At 35.1% G+C, this 17,452-nt stretch overlaps 1 protein-coding gene across 3 annotated transcripts in view; it reads left to right on the plus strand.

Annotated features, from left to right (window-relative positions):
• LOC111155022 (N-glycanase 1) overlaps positions 1-17,452 on the plus strand; it is a 61,084-nt gene that overhangs the window by 33,715 nt on the left and 9,917 nt on the right. For 2 of the 3 annotated variants that reach the window (XM_022515032.1, XM_022515035.1), the window contains exons 5-9: positions 6,921-7,143; positions 9,564-9,685; positions 10,674-10,819; positions 13,096-13,206; positions 14,467-14,631. In XM_022515032.1, coding sequence (XP_022370740.1) covers positions 6,921-7,143; positions 9,564-9,685; positions 10,674-10,819; positions 13,096-13,206; positions 14,467-14,631 — 767 coding nt within the window. Of the gene's footprint in view, positions 1-6,920; positions 7,144-9,563; positions 9,686-10,386; positions 10,509-10,673; positions 10,820-13,095; positions 13,207-14,466; positions 14,632-17,452 lie in introns of all 3 variants that reach the window. The other variant, XM_022515033.1, reaches the window with a different exon arrangement.

A 17,452-nucleotide genomic window follows, 5' to 3' on the forward strand; every position in this document is an offset into this window, starting at 1 on the left:
GCCTTCGGCTCAGGTCATGATCTCAGGGTCCTGGGATCGAGCCCCGCATCGGGCTCTCTGCTCAGCAGGGAGCCTGCTTCCTCCTCTCTCTCTACCTGCCTCTCTGCCTGCTTGTGATCTCTCTCTCTGTCAAATAAATAAATAAATAAAATCTTTAAAAAAAAAAAAAAATAAGTTACTTTTTAGGCCAAAAATAAGAAAATAAAAGATTCTCTTTTACCTTCATATATTCCTTTTCTGACACTTCTTTTTCATGGATCCAAATTTCTGATCTATATCATTTTCCCTCTTCCTAAAGAATTTCTTTTAATATTTCTTTCAGAGCAGATCTGCTATAGATGAATTTCCTCAATTTTTCATTGCCTGAGAAACCCTTAATTTTTTCTTCACTTTTGAAGGAAATATCACTGGGATATAGAATTCTAGGTTGGTGAGGTTTTCTTTCAACAATACTTTAAATGTTTTACCCTCCGGTCCTCTTGCCTCCATTGTTTATGACAAGAAGTCTGTTACAATCCTCGTCCTTATTCCTGTCTAGGTAAGGTTTTCCCCATTTCCCCCAGCTCACTCCCATCCCCAGCTTTATTCAAGATTTTCTCTATCTTTGGTTTTCTACAGTTTGAATATGACGTGTCTAGGTGTAGTTTCTTGGTTGGTGTTTTCTAAGCATCCAAGGTCTGTGGTTTGGAATCTTACTAATTTTGGAAAATTCGTGGCCATTATTGCTTCAAATATTTCTTTTGTTTCTTTCTCTCTTTTCCTTCTGGTATTCCAAAATGAAGGTATCCTATTTTACTTTTATCTGTCTCTGCCTCAGTTTCCCACAGTTCTTAGATGTTCTGGTCCATTTTGATATTCTCCTGCGGTTCTTGAATGTTCTGTGCTCTTTTTTCTTTTTTCTTTTTTTTTTTTTTTTTTGGTCTTTGATTTTCAGTTTGGGAAGTTTCTGTTAACCTACCTTCAAGCTCACTGACTCTGTCCTTGGCTGTGTCCCATCTACTGACGAGCCCACGAAAGGCATTCTGTTACAGTGTTTTTGATTTCTAGCATTTCCTCTAAATTTTTTTGAAGTTTCTAAACAGACAAAAAAAAAAAATCTATTTACATTATCCATCTGTTCCTACATGTTGTTTACTTTTTTCATGAGAACACCTAATATATAGTTATTTTAAATTCTTTGTTTGTTAATTCCAAAATCTGGGTGGTTCTGATACTTGCTTTATCACTTTAGACTGATTTTTCTTGCTTTTTAATACATCTTGTATTTGTTTGTTGTAAGTTAGACATGATGTATTGGGTAGTAGGAGCTGAGATGAATAAGCCCTTTATATAAGGTCTTACATCAAGGAGTGGGTTATGTTTAATGTTAGCAGTAGGTGTCAGAAACTTCGGACTTCCTCTGGTATTCTTGTCTCCCCTGTTGTTTCTAAAAAACTCCTCCTTAGATATAGTCTGCATCTTTTAGTAGATTCCATTGTTGTTACACCAGAGCCTTTTTGGTGTAGTGGTAAGGTAGGGGGGAGTAGAAGCCCTCTGTAATCTGATGATTAAATCTCAGTGCTTTAGTGAGCCTGTATCCTCAGACCTGTGACCTTGCCAAGTCTTTCTTAACTTTTTCCTCCCATAGATGAGATAGGAAGGCTAGAGGTGGCTAGGGTCAGGGAAGTTCCCTTTCCCCACTTCAGCAAAGGCTTTAGTAAAATCTTTTTCCCTGAAGAATAAGTCTTAATTGTAAAGAAGGCTCTGGGCATACTTTGCAATTCTTTTTTTTTTTTTTTAAGATTTTATTTATTTATTTGACAGAGATCACAAGTAGGCAGAGAGGCAGGCAGAGGGAGAGGGGGAAGCAGGCTCCCCGCTGAATAGAGAGCCCAATGTGGGGCTCAATCTCAGGACCCTAAGACCATGACCTCAGCCGAAGGCAGAGGCTTAACCCACTGAACCACCCATGAGCCCCATACTTTGCAGTTCTTAATATTCTCTTCTTCTCAGAGCTATGAGGGGATCTTTTTTGTTCTTCACCAAGAAAACCTGGTAGGATTGTTGGAAGGAAAACCCACAAAAGTGTAAGGAACCCCTCCTAAGATTGTGTTTCTTACTAAAGCTTGTCTATATTCAGACTCCAGCAGTTTGTCAAAATTATCATTTAAGTATTTCTACCAATTAATGGCTCCAGTGGCTTCTGTTCCGTATAGCAGATGGCTGGTTGTGATTCCATGTATTTGGCTGAGATTCTCTATATTTGTCTGTCTCTCCAGATTTTAGGGTGACAGTTTGCCCTGTGAACTCTAAGGAGCTCAAGAAAAGTCAATGATTTTGGTTTGTTCAGTTTTTTGTTGTCGTAATGATGGGAATGACAACTCTAAGCTCTTTACATGTCAGAGCTAAAACCGGAAGTCTCTCTGAGGGATTAACTATGAGTCTCTTTTCCATTTTTTAATCATTTAATCACTCCTCACATATCTCATTTAGGTATTTTGCTGCCTATTGTATTTTGGTAGTTTTGTTTTTATTATACTATGTCATTTTCTTGTATTTGAAAACCATTCTGGGCCTGAGACTTAATTCAGCAACATTGTTGTGAGACCTTGAGACAATTCTTCATATTCTTGAATTAACAGTGACTCATTTGGCTGAGCCCCACAGAGGAGACACAACAGTGTCCCTCTCGACATTTGCCTGGCATTTTTTTCCCTGTAATTATAAAGATAATACATGGCTTTGTTGTAGAAAATTTAGAAAATGGGGGTAAGATAAGCCATCTGTAATTTCACATCAGAGTGTGACTTATGAGATTTGTCTATATATTCTTTCACACTTAAAATTTAAGAGCACTATAATGGAGCTTTAAGTAGGAAAGAAAGAATATATCAGGTTGGTAGAATGGTATTGTGAAAATCAGTAGAAGATTGAGTTTTGGGGGGTTTTTTTAAAGTTATAAAGGATGAGTTGGAATAATAACCTGAGATGCCACAGGAATTACTAAGGCAGAGATCAGGGGTATTGTTCCAAATGTAGTGAACAGCATGTATGGAGGCAGAAAAGTTATATTCTATGTGGGGAACAATGAGTAATAAAATCTGGCTATGTGTAGTGTAAGGAGTGGGTAAAAGAGTAGTGAGAGATCAGGTAGGCTGAGATCATATTTTGGTTGACATTGAATTTCAGGCAGAGAAATATATACTGAATTTATCTTACATTTTTAATCTTTCCTAAAAGAACTAGAGATAAAATGGAACAAAGAATACTTTTGACAAAGTTTTGAAATAGAAAATAAGGACCAAAGAAATAAGGAGGATGTACATGTCTTAGTGGTAAAGCTAACATTACAATGTTAGTATGATTGAACATGAAGCAAAAAGGTTATGTAGTCTGTTCATTAGCAAGGAGGAAATAAAGCCATTGCTCAGGGAAGTCAAGTATTCTTGATTACTTAATTCAGCTGCATTAACCATCGAAGCTTTAAGCATGTGAGTGACCTCAGAGGTGTGCTTAATTGATCTAGCTATAACTTGTAAGATGAACAAGAATAACAGAGTGCAAGGAGAGAAGAGTGGAAACACAGTAGTAATAGAATTTCCAAAAGAGGAATTAGGGTGAACAGGGTATTGTGACAGCAGGGGAGAAAATGGATGTGAGTTACTGGGGTGATAGAATACATGTTGTTTGCAGTTGCTGAGTACATTTGATGTGACAAGGCATTGTGTAAGCTTAAGGAAAATGTCAAGGAGGACTGTCCAGTTTTGAATTCAGGCAACCGGAAGATTAGAGGAGTCAATAGGAACAGTCTTTGAAGGGAAATGCTTTAAAGTACCTGCTGGCCATTATCTGGACCAGGTGAAAATGTAGGCCTGGAGTACACTTTAGGGTGATAGGTAAATCTCTGCAAGTAAAGGAGATTTCCCAGAATGAAAAGACAAGGGGAAAAGGAGCGATTGCAAAGATTCTAGAAAACAGGGCAGTACTAGCCACATATAGGTATTTATATTTAAATTAAGCTTTAAAAAATCAAAAGTCCAGTTCTTTAGCTATAGTCAACACATTTTTTTTTTTAAAGATTTTATTTATTTGACAGAGATTACAAGTAGGCAGAGAGGCAGGCAGAGAGAGAGGAGGAAGCAAGCTCCCCGCTGAGCAGAGAGCCCGACGCGGGGCTCCATCCCAGGACCCTGAGATCATGACCTGAGCCGAAGGCAGAGGCTTTAACCCACTGAGCCACCCAGGCGCCCCGGTATAGTCAACACATTTTAAGTACACATTAACCACAAGTGACTATTGGCCTTGCATTTTTAAAAAGATTACTCTGCTTTAGGCACTTGATGGAGAAGAAGGGTGGCAGTGCTGTATTTCTAAAGTTCATTTGTAATCTAATACAGACTTTCATATTATATGAGAAAAGCTAAACTCTCCCTGCCAGTCAGTCCTACACCTCTTCTGTAGGTAACCGGTATTACCGTGTGATATGTTCCTTTTCATACCTTCTCCTATGTATTTACACGCATAGTTACCTGCAAAAATAGTTTCAGTTGTGTGGGTTTACATAAAATTTATCATCCCATGTATCTTCAGTTTCTTGGTGTTTTTCATTTACTAACTTGTCTTAGAAACCTTTTGAACCCTCCATAGTGTTCTATAGTATGGATATACTAATGTTTATACAGTTCCCTATTGCTAGACATTGAGACTATTTACCATTTTTCTCTATTTTGAATGCTCCTGCAGTGAGAATTCTTGTAAAGCATGCCTTGTGGTGTATATGCACAAGTGTTTCTCTGAGATAAATATAAAAGTATCAGGGGTGTGTGACTTAACACTGTAAAGGATCCTGTCAAACAAATTATCTTTCAGTTTACATCAGAAGTACCGAGAGTACTTATTTCTACCTAATGAAATTATTGGACTTCTTTTATAGACTTTGAACTTTTCTAATGGGTTTGCTAATATTCTTACCAATTTATAGAAGTTCTTTATATATTCTGGATACTTAGTTAGATATATTACATTTTTTTTTCTCCCAGTGTTGTTTTCTGTTGTTTTTTTTTTTTAAGATTTTATTTATTTATTTGACAGAGAGACACAACGAGAGAGGGAACACAAGCAGGGGGCAGTGGCAGAGGGAGAAGCAGGCTCCCTGCTGAGCAGAGATCCTGATGCTGAGCTTGATCCCAGGACTCTGGGATCATGACCTGAGCTGAAGGCAGATGCCCCTTTACCGATGTTCCTTAATTTCATTTAGTGTATCTTTTGAAATTCATAAGCTATAACTTTTAATTTAAGAAAGCTTATTCTTTCCCATTACTGATTTCACAGTCTACATCTTGCTTAAGAAGGCCCTTCCCTACCACAATCATTAACATATTCTGTGACTTCTGTTACCTTTATAGTATTCCTTCTCTCAATATAGAATTTATATATTGTCCCCAAATCATTTATTGAACAGTCTATCTTCTTAGAACTACTTTGAAAGGCTAACTTTATTAGATATCATGTATCACTTAGAAATCTTTTAGGAATCAGGGCATCTCGGTGACTCAGTGGGTTAAGCCTCTGCCTTCGGCTGAGGTCATGTTCTCAGGGTCGTGGTATCAAGACCTGCATCAGGCTCTCTGCTCAGCAGGGAGCCTGCTTCCCCCTCTCTCTCAGCCTGCCTCTGTCTACTTGTCATCTCTGTCCTCTCTGTCAAATAAATAAATAAAATCTTTAAAAAAAGAAAAGATCTTTTGGGAATCATTTTTTTGTTTCAGTGATCTGCTTTTTTTTTTTTTCACCAATATCACAATATTGTAATTATTAAAATTTTGTAATGTGTTTTGACATTACTAAATGAATTTATTATATTCTTAGCCAAATTTTATGAAAAATTATTTTATAAATTCTTAAATAAATTTTTTAAATTAAATACTTTTTAAATTATCTTGTAATTGGGTTTACATTAGATTACAGGTTAATTTGTAGAGGAGTAACAACTTTGGAGTATTGTTTTCCCATCCAGGAACATAATATATTTCTAGCCTTTATATTCTCTAGTTTTTTTCCTAATACAGTTTTCTCATTTTGAACAATATCAAACAAATGGAGTATAACTATAGAAATAGAGTATAATGTATCAAACACCTGTGACCAGCATTAAACTTTACTAGATGTTCACATTATGCCATATAGTACCTTCATATGTATGTTTTATGATCACTTCTTAATAATAAAACTTGAAAGAGATGAGAACTCCTGTATGTGTCTCCTATATATTCTTTTCTCCTCTCCTTCTCTTCTTACCCAAGATACCACAGTCTTGAATATGGTTAAGAGACATCTTTTTATTTTGACAAATAGGTACAATTTTATATAATATAGGCTGTACTTGCCAGGGTTGTTGTATACTGTGTGGACATTGTTGTGTTTCTGGTGATTTATGGTGGGTATTCACAGATGGATTATACTGTATAGTTGAAACACTGATAGAAAAGCTGATAGGTTGAATTTTTAAGGTGTCTGGAATTCCGTGCTTTCTGCTAGTGATTTTGTTATTGTTTCTTGTTTACTTGTATATATACCTGATAAAAAGTTGAATGTAGTCCTTTTTAAATGTTTTAAAATTAAAGTGATTTCTTAACATCCCTGTGTTTCAAGATCAACTACATATTGACCACAGTTCCCTGAGAGGTTGCTGTGTTCAGTTCACTTGTTAGTGCATGATGTTGATTAGAGGTTACAGAGTGGTAAATGTCCTGCCCCTGTAAATGTACAGTGTATTTGGTTCACAATATGCTGACAATTCTTTTCTTGCATCAGATTTGAGAAAACCTTTTAGATCTTCTTATATTTTCATTTATTTTGGCTCCATATTCGAGAATAAAGTATGTATGTGTATTTTTAGTTTTCATCAGCTTTAGATCTTACTTGGCTCTGTTTTAACTTCTCAGGTACTAATGTAAGTGATGAGGATTTTCTTCTGCTGGAGCTTTTACACTGGTTTAAGGAAGAATTTTTTCAATGGGTGAATGACATTTTGTGCAGCAAATGTGGAGGCCAGACTAAGTCCAGAGGTGAATCACTATTCCCCAATGATGATGAGATGAAGTGGGGTGCAAACAGAGTAGAAGATCATTACTGCAGTGCATGCCAGTTCAGCAATCGATTCCCAAGGTGGGTGTCCACGGGACAGTAAAGTTAGATTCCATTATTCCTTAACGGAATGGTTAGAAAAGAATTTTTGTTGGATGAACTCTTCAATTATTAGAAATACATTCCTCTAGGACAGAGGTCAGCAAGCTGTGGCTGACAGGCTAAACCCAGCCTACATCCTATTTTTATAAATAAAGTTTTATTGGAACACATTTATGCTGATTTATGTATTTATGATCTATAACTCTTTACATTCCAGTGGCAGGGTTGAATACTGGCAGCAGAGGCCATATGGCCTGCAAAGTCTAAAGTAATTACTGCCTTTTTATAGGAAACGTATGTTTATTCTTGCTCTGGAATATAAATTGAGTATAGTCTTAGCACTTTTAATGTAACTTTTGTATTAATCTTTATATAACTTTAACTTTCTGATAACTTTAATAATGATTGATAGCACATAAAAATAACACTAGCAACATTAATAATAATACTGATAAATTGTGACACTAAAGACAATGCTGTACTTAAAATAATCATCAGATGGTAATACGGAAGGTAGAAGTATAATACCATCTTGCTGTTTTCTTTTTAACAACAGAATTTTGTTTTAATCAGGTGTTTCTCCTGCTCAACCTAACATATCCTCATTACCTAAATTTTAAACTAAAAAAGTTTGAACTTTTCAGTTAACTTTTTTCATCCTTTAATTCACAAGCCTCTTACCAGTATTTTTTTAAATTGACAATACTTACAAATGTTGATTGTATCACTGGTCAGGAAAAGATACCAAGTATTTGAAATCCCTAATTTTTGGAGCTTAAGGACTCAGTTGTGTCCTAACTAGGAACCAGCCCTGTGGAATATACAGAATCTTGTATCTATGAATGACATAGAATTAATTCAGGTTATTTCTTCAGTCAGCATACATTTGCCACAGGCACTTTGCAAAGATTGGAAGGTAAAAAATAATAATTAAATCTCTTTCCTCATAAACTTTTCTAGGCCGTTAGATATAAACTGATAATGCAGTGTGGAGGGGGCACAGGCTAACAAAGATATTTACTGTTTTCCTTTCTACTTGTTTGCTTGTTAACTGTTAATTTGTTAATGTTAACTTGTTTAACTATGTATAGAGTTGGGATGATGAACACTATTAATTCTAGGCTAAGCTGATCATTCAACTGATACAAATAGTATATAGAAGAGGCATAGGATGCTCTAATTCTGTGGTTATTACTTCTTCATATAAATTTACATCTTTTTTCAATTACTTAACTACTTAATTTTAAATTCATTTAATTTAGCTAGTTTAAACAACAGCGTCTACTTAAGACAAACTTGTCATTGTCGAGCCAGTTTATTCACGTAATGGCTTCCTTCCACAAGCTCACGGCCAGCATCTCTACTCAGCTAGGGCCCATTTCTTGTTTAGCTTTATCAACCAAGATCCTCCTCAACACAGTATGCAAAGTTTGGTGTTCTCCAATTTATGATAATTTGATAATTGGAGTACCTTTTTAAAACATTGTTGCAAACATCTTTCAAAAAACAACTTCCAAATTAGCAAGCACCTTTAAGGAGTTAAGAAGGGAAAAAAAAATCAATCAAAAATATCATTAGAAGGATGCCTAGGTGGCTCAGTTGGTTTAAGTGTCTGCCTTTGGCTCAAGTCATGATCCCAGAGTCCTGGGATCACATCCTGAACTGGGCTTCTTCCCTAGCAGGGAGCCTGCTTCTCCCTCTGCCTGCTGCTCCCCCTACTTGTGTGCTCACTCGCTTGCTTTCTCTCTCTCTGACAAAGTCTTAAAAAAAAAAATCATTAGTCAGAAAAGTAGTATTTTAAGTAGAATTGAGTTCAACTTAGTTTTTAAAATTTTTATTAAGTTGTTTACCTTTTAAATGCATGAGCTAATTATACCACTTATTAGAATAATATCAATGTTTTAAGCAGATTTTCTAGAGAATCTCTTCCTATCCAAATCTAATCTGCCCTTCAAGGCCCAGTTTAAATACAAGCTGTCCTCCCAACCACTCTCACATAACACTCAATCTGACCTAATGTATGGTTTTGTCACATTCTGCCATGTATTAGTTTTGGTGTTAATTTCTTCTTTCTCTAAGGCCTGTAAACTCCTTGAAGGCTGTACCACTGTTTAATCATTTTCATTAAAGCTTCTATTAACAAAATTAATTAAATTAACATAATTAACAAAAGTAACAAAGCTTCTGTTAACAATAATATATTCTTGGCTCTATAATCACTGTCTAAGAATGTGAAATGAAGCTAATATAATATTGTATGTCAAATATATTTCAATTTAAAATAATTTTTAAAAATATAAAATAGAAATATTACTGTTTAGCACAGAGGTAATGAAAAATGTTTAAAATTCTTTATTTTGTTAATGAATCAAAGCTTTTTTATGATTATTTTAAAACAGATATAATAACCCTGAGAAACTTTTGGAAACAAGATGTGGACGGTGTGGCGAGTGGGCCAATTGTTTTACACTGTGCTGCCGAGCCTTAGGGTTTGAAGCTCGCTATGTTTGGGATTACACAGGTACAAAACATGGTGTGAGCAGAGCAATAGGGCTGTGCAGACTTCAAGATTGGGTTTACAGTCTGGGCTCATCATTTTCTGTCTGATACTCTCTGGCATTGTCATTCTGAGTTTCCATTTGCCTTCTGTAAAATAAGAATATCAACCTCGAGTTTTTTGTGGGGAATCTCTAGATTTTTGTAGTACACTTACATTTTGCTGGGCACTTTAAACATGACAATATAAACATTCTTTTATAAACAGTTTACCATGACACTTTAAATAATGCTTTTTCTGTATGAATAATAACATGTAATATGCTCTAGAAATCTTTGTTTTGATAGCAATTAGTGTAAAAGGTGTAGTAAGCTTAAATCTCATTATACAAAAAGGGTAATAAAAACCATGTGAAATTTTTATTGTCCTTATTTAGAAATGACTCTTCTCATCTACATATTTAAAAGTTGTTTCCCTTGTCAGAATTTTACTTGTGTTTCTATTGTTTTTTAAGATAAAATGAAACATTCACTTAAGAATTACTGTTCTCTTACAATCAAATATAGAACATCAGTAACCAGAGATCCTTTGTTAGACCTCCTACTGGTTTGGGTCTTACAGGGCAAAAGAGACTGCAGTTTCAAAAGTGTCATTAGCTCCTTCATATTAGCAAAGACTGAGCCTGATATTTTTGATGCCATTGTTCAGTATATTCACCTTTTTAGAGTTAGAGCTCACATTATTTTTAATTAAGCTTAAAACTGACCGCATTAAAGGACATAGTCCAAAAACATTTTTAAGGATTTCAAAGAGACAAAAAAATTTAAACAAGTATGCTAAGAGTCTTGTGTGCCACAAAATGCTCCGACTTATTAACTAAAATTTAGACCCTTACAAATTCTTCTGTGATCCTTATCTTTAGAGTTTGTGGATAGTTGTTGGAAATAATTCTGGTTTTATAAACTTAACTTTTATTTCCTTTCTTTCTGTTGCTCTCTTGTCTCTTGAGTAGACCATGTCTGGACAGAAGTCTATTCTCCTTCTCAGCAGCGGTGGCTGCACTGTGACGCCTGTGAAGATGTCTGTGATAAGCCACTCCTTTATGAAATTGGGTGGGGCAAGAAGCTTTCCTATGTCATTGCATTTTCTAAGGATGAGGTAAGGCATAAGCGCAAAAATTATATTCTGAGAATGAAATATTTCTTTCAGACAGCTTTTGAAGGTATAATTGACATATAAGAACCAGCTTATATTGAAAATAAATAATTTAATAAATTTTGTCATTTGTGTACACCCATGAAATTACCTTTATAGTCAAGATAGTGAACTTACGGGGCGCCTGGGTGGCTCAGTGGGTTAGGCCTCTGCCTTCAGCTCAGGTCATGATCTCAGGGTCCTGGGATCTAGCCCCGCATCAGCTCCCTGCTTGGCGGGGAACCTGCTTCCCCCTCTCTCTCTCTGCCTGCCTCTCTGCTTACTTGTGATCTCTCTCTCTCTGTGTCAAATAAATAAAATTAAAAAAAAAAAAAAAAAAAAAAAGATAGTGAACTTGCTCACTATCCCTGTAAGTTTTCTTATCTCCTTTGTTATCGCTCCTTCTTACCCCTCTCTAGGCAACCATGCATCTGCTTTCTTTCACTATATATGAATCTGCATATCCAGAGTTTTATATAAAATGAAATCATACAGTGTATGTTCTTTTTGGTGAGCGTGGTCTGGTTTCTTTTACTCGGCATAATAATTTTGAGATTCATCCGTGTTATTCTTATGTATCAATAATTTATTATTTGGGGGCACCTGGGTGGTTCAGTCAGTTAAGCATCTGCTTTTGAGTCAAGTCATAATCTGAGGGTCCAGGGATGGAGCCCCGTGTCCAGCTCCCTGCTCAGTGGGGAGCCTGCTTCTCCCCTTCTTGCTCCCTTTCACCTCCCTAACTCATGTTCTCTCTTGCTCACTCCACTCCCTGTCTCTCAAAATAAATTTTTAAAGTCATAAAAAAAATTGTTTTTATTACTGAATATTCCATTGTATGCATGTACCATAGTTTGTTTATCCATTCACCTGTTGATGGGCATTTGGGTAATTTCCAGTTTTTTATTATTTCTATTTCAAGTAAAGTTGCTGTAAATATTTATGCACAAGTCTTTATAGCGCCATATGCTGTCTTTTCTCTTTGGTAAATTCCTAGAAGTAGAATGACTGGATCATATGGTAGGTGTATGTTTAACTTTTTAAGAAACTGCTAAACTTAAAAAAAAAGAAAGAAAGAAGGAAAAAAACTGCTAAACTCTTTTCCAAAGTCATATGCCATTTCATATTCTCACCAGCAGTATGTGAGAGTTCCCAGTTTCTCTATATGCTTGCTAACTTCTATATCCTTAGTATGGTCATCTGGTTTTGTTTTTTTTGTTGTTGTTGTCGCTTTTGTTGTTGTTGTTTTTTTAATTTTAGCCTTCTTAATAGATGTGAGGTGGTATCTCATTGTGGTTTTCATTTGCATTTCCCTAATGACATAATAATGAATATCTTCTTATGTGCTAATTTGCCATGCATAGTCTTCTTTGCCCATTTTTTAAAAATTGGATTGTTCATTTCCTTATTGTTGAATTTTGAGAATTCTTCATATATTCTGCATACAAGTCATTTTCCAGGTAGATGCTTTGCAAAGATTTTCTCCTTGTTATTGGTGTGTCTTTTCATTCTGTCAGTGACTATTGAAGAGACATAATTGATAACGTTCAGTTAATCAATTTGTTCTTTCAGGGATTGTGCTTTTTTTCTTTTTTAAATGGGGTATAACAGACATATAGTTGCATGTGTACAACATAATGATTCAGTATTCGTATAGATGGTGAAATGATGGGTTGTGCTTTTTGACGTATCTAAGAAATTTTTGCGTAGCCCAAGCCACAATGATTTTATCCTGTGTTTTCTTTTGAAAGTTTTATGTTTTCGGTTTTACATTTGGGTCTGTCATCCATTTTGAGTTAATTTTTGTATATAGTCCACTGTGTGGGTTGAAGTTCATTGTTTTCCTTTAGAATAACAAGTTGCCCTAGCATCATTTGTTGAAAATGTTCTCTTTTTTCCATTAAATTGTCTTTGTACCTTTGTCACAAATTAGTTCTTTAATGTAAATTTAATACAATAAAAATGGAACAAGGTTTTATTTGTTTAATTTTATGAAATCAACTTTATAAATAAGTTTTAAAAAACTAAATGTTCTGGAAATCTCATTTTATCACAGGCTTTCCTGAAAGTGTACCTCTTAGAAAAATAAATAAAAAGCATATTCTTTTTTTTTTAATAGGTTTTAAAATTTAAAAAAGGATAGCATTTAAAAAAACTATTTAAGAATTATATACATTCTAGGTAGTTAGCAAATTAAGGTTGATGGTTGTATTCTTGTTAAATACTGTATTCTGTAATTTGAGGTGGTTGATGTCACTTGGCGATATTCTTGTAAACATGATGAGGTAATCTCCCGAAGAACTGAGGTTAAAGAAGAATTACTTCGAGAAACTATTAATGGACTTAATAAACAGGTATGAGCACTTGGCATTTTTGAGAGGACATTTAAAGTTTTTATAGAATCAGGAATGGCCAGTTTTTAACCCATTGAAACTCTGAGAGTAGCAGCATTATTTTGCAAGCAAAAATATTCTAATATGTTAAATGGTTTTTTGTTCATTGAAAACTTTGAGGTCTTATTTTAAATACCATGGCTTTTTTGTGTATTCAGTTATCATAACATCTCTTTCCAAAGTTTAGTGAAACAAAATTTCAGTGTATGTAATACTAGACATAAAAAGTATGTTTTTATTTTTCAAAGAAATTGTGTCTTGAATATAATTATAACATTTCTCCAAGAATGGAAATTTTTGAAATAAGGCACAGGAAATTGTTAACAGTGACTGTTCTGGAAAAAGGCCCTAGAGGTTCAAAAAGGAAGATTCAGTTTTTATTTAATATCCCTTTGGTAGTATTGAAATTTTTTACTATTATACATGTGTGGGGTTTTTTATGATTTAAAAGCCAAACCACTAATTTTGCTTCTGGCAAGCAGTTAGGATAGGGCAGATCCCCTTAACCCAGTGATTGAGTTTCAAGGTGAAGTGTCTTTGGGTCTGTTTGGAATTTCACCTTCTAATATATGGCCCTTGAGCCTCTCACCTTGAAAGACTTTGAACTCCAGCTGATTTAGTCCGCCGTACTGTGATAATGTAAAAATTTGCTGTGTTTTTCAGCACGTAAAATATCATTTCATGGTTTCTTTCTCACCCTCTTTGGCTCAGACCAGTTAATAATTGGCAAATGCCTGGAAGGGAAGGAAGTGGAGTATGTTCAGTTGACCACAATTCATTTCTTTTTTGGGGATCTTAGCTTGTTTAGCTCTGGTTACCTTGGTAGCTTTCTGTTGTATTTAAACAGGTGTTTGTACATGTGTGCCTGCATATAATGTTTTGCCCAGCTTTTGCTACCTTTCTTTGGTAGGATAGTTGGTCTGACACAGCTAGTCTATCATAGCTGGAAGCAGAAGTTGCTACCTCCATTTTAAAATCTAGGACAATAAAGGTCATAAAGAGTTGGCTATGGATGTCAAATTATTTCTTTACACAAAATTTGTAAAATTATTTTAAGTTTTCCACATTGTCTTACATTCCAAATAACTACATGTGAACAAAAAGTTGGTTATGTCTTTCAAGATCCCATTAAAATACAAATGTTTTATGTATATTCTTTCTTAGAGGCAGACCTCTACATTTCCCTAATCTTAATGACTTCTTTTAAAATATGAATTACAGAGGCAAATATCTCTGTCAGAAAACAGAAGAAAAGAACTTCTCCAGAGGATTATTGTGGAGCTTGTTGAATTTATATCTCCCAAAACCCCTAAACCTGGAGAACTTGGTGGAAGAATATCTGGGTCAGTGGCTTGGAGAGTAGCCCGCGGTGAAATGGGTCTAGAGGTATTTAATTCTAATCTTCTCTATTGCTTCCAGTACTGTGCTCTTTGCTTATAGAAAAATGCATTGGGCATGACCTTTTTTTTTTTTTTTTTTTAAGATTTTATTTATTCATTTTGTAGAGCACAAGCAAGGGGAGCTGCAGGCAGAGGGAGAGGGAGAAGCAGGCTCTCTGCTGAGCAGGGAACCTAAGGCAGGGCTCTATCCCAGGACCCTGGGATCATGACCTGAGCCAAAGGCAGACACTTAACCTGCTGAGCCACCCAGGTGCCCCAGGCCATGACCTTCCAATGAACTTTTTAGAGTAATTATTGAAAAACACAAACATTTGAAAGAACCAGTAATTGATTGGCATAGTATATCCACATGCAGTAGTTAGCAAGGCATTTTAAAATAACATTTTTCTATGTTTTCAGTAGAATGTAACTGTTACTGAAGTACGTACAGAAAAATTCACAAATTATAAATGTAGAGCTTACCAGATTTTCATATTGAGCACCCACATAACCACCAACCAGCCTGAGGAATAGGCCACCAGAATCCAAGGAATAACCATCTGTTCCCTTCCAGTCACTTCTGCCACCACTAAGAATAACCATTATTGTGGTTTCTAACATCATAGATTAGTATTGCCTGTTATTGTGCTTTATGTAACTGGAATTATACCATACATACTCATGTGAATACTTTTTTCTCAACATTATTTTATGAAATTCAAACTTGATGCTGCAGTTTTGTTTTTGTTTTTTTTTTGTTGTTAATGCTTTTTTATGGCACGTTTATTCTCATTGCTCTATAATATTCCATTGTATAAATGTAATTTATCCATGCCACCTTTGATGGATATTTGGGCTGTTTCTGGGTTTTGACTGTTAAAAATCATACTGCTGTAGACAATTTATACACATTTTAGGTGAATGTATTTATCCGTTTGAGTTAGGTATATACCTAGGAGTGGAATTGCTAGGTGGTCGAGTAGGAGCTAGGAGTGTGTTCAGCCTTGGTGAATACTGCCAAGCAGCTTTCCCCAGTGGTTTTGCCAGTTTACACTCTCACCAGCAGTGTATGAGAATTTTCCACATCTTTACCTGTAGTTGGTATTGTCTTTTTCATTTTAGCAGTTGGTAGTATGTAGTAGTAGTATTACATTATGTATGTAGTAGTATTACATTATGATTTTACTTTGCATTTTGGTGATGACTAATGAAGTTGAATGCCTGTTCCTTAAATTTTGGATATCCTCTTTTGGGAAATGCCTGTTCAAGTTTTTCAAAATAAGATTTTATACGTTTTAGAGGAACTTGTTTACCTGTTTTCATGTATATATATATATACATACACATATAGTACCGTGAGAAAAATAATAGACTCTGGGTAATTCAGTGGATGAAAGTGTTTATTTCTTATATACTTATTATATACATCTCATATTAGCTAGAAATTATCATCTCTGGTGGGATTACTATTGTCAAATTTATATTAAGACATTATGTCTTGATTAATGACCCAAAATTAAATAATGAACAGAGGAAATATGCCTTTATTAGGGGCTAGGTGAAAAACAATGTGCTCTGTAATGGATATTAAGGAAGTACAGTAGACCTGTCCCTTGCCCTTAGGGAATTCAAAGTCGATCACTACTGAGTATTTTATATAAATGTCTAAGAAGATATGTAATGAAAAATGCTTAGATGGAAAATAACCCATCACTGTATCATATCAGAATTCCAAATAAATTAGAGTTTTATATCTACTTTTTCTAAATTTGCCATTATTGCCGCTCATTTCTCCAATAAAAGAATATGTCCAAAATGGGTGAATTATCCCCAGTAAACTTTATGTTTGCTTTTTAATTTATTTCATCATCTTTAAGAGACAGTTGAAAGTGTTGGTTCAGCCACAGAATTACAAGATCTAAATTCAACAGATAATTCAAATCACTGCTGATGCAGTGCAAGTTACAAGTTTAAATCTAAATGAAGCCAGTTTAAAAGAGCTAATTTAATTCACAGCTGTGTTCAGTTTAAATAAAACATCGATATTAGGTCTTCATTCTTTTTTCTTTTTATGGACGGATATGCTTCCTCTTGTATGGCATGTAAGTTGATTAAACTTTAAAAATATGAATTGGGTCATATGCCCAGATTGTCTTCCCTTTTGAAATTTCTTTTTAAATTTCCCAGTTACTGGAGACCATTACAGACATGGATTTAAAAAATCATTTTCCTCTTTAGAAGTAGATATTTATTTTAAAAGTAAATTGAAAGACAGCTATGCTCACCACTATACCACCAACACTTTAAGAGTAAATTGAATAATAAAAAATGTTAGTCTTAAAAAATGATGAAACTGTACCTTGAAATCATTTGGAAAAAGAAGGAAACGGTGATATTATTTCTGGAGAGAAAAGTTTTATCTTAATCTTAGATTTAAAAGATTTTATGAGGGCTACCTGGCTGGCTGTGTCAGTTGAGCATCCAACTCTTGATTTCTGTTCAGGCCATGAACTCAGGGTTGTGAGATCAAGCTCCACATCAGGCTCTGCCTCAGTGCAGAGTGTGTTTGTCCCTCTCCCTCTGCTCCTCCCACCACCTACTTGCTCTCTCTAATAAAAAAATAAAATCAGGGCGCCTGGGTGGCTCAGTGGGTTAAAGCCTCTGCCTTCAGCTCAGGTCATGATCCCAGGGTCCTGGGATCGAGCCCCACATTAGGCTCTCTGCTCAGCAGGGAGCCTGCTTCCTCCTCTCTCTCTGCCTGCCTCTCTGCCTACTTGTGATCTCTGTCTGTCAAATAAATAAATAAACAAAATCTTTTAAAAAAATAA

Source organism: Enhydra lutris, unplaced genomic scaffold (genome assembly GCF_002288905.1).
Source record: "Enhydra lutris kenyoni isolate GAN:26980312 unplaced genomic scaffold, ASM228890v2 scaffoldscaffold39, whole genome shotgun sequence".
Classification (NCBI taxonomy): domain Eukaryota; kingdom Metazoa; phylum Chordata; class Mammalia; order Carnivora; family Mustelidae; genus Enhydra; species Enhydra lutris.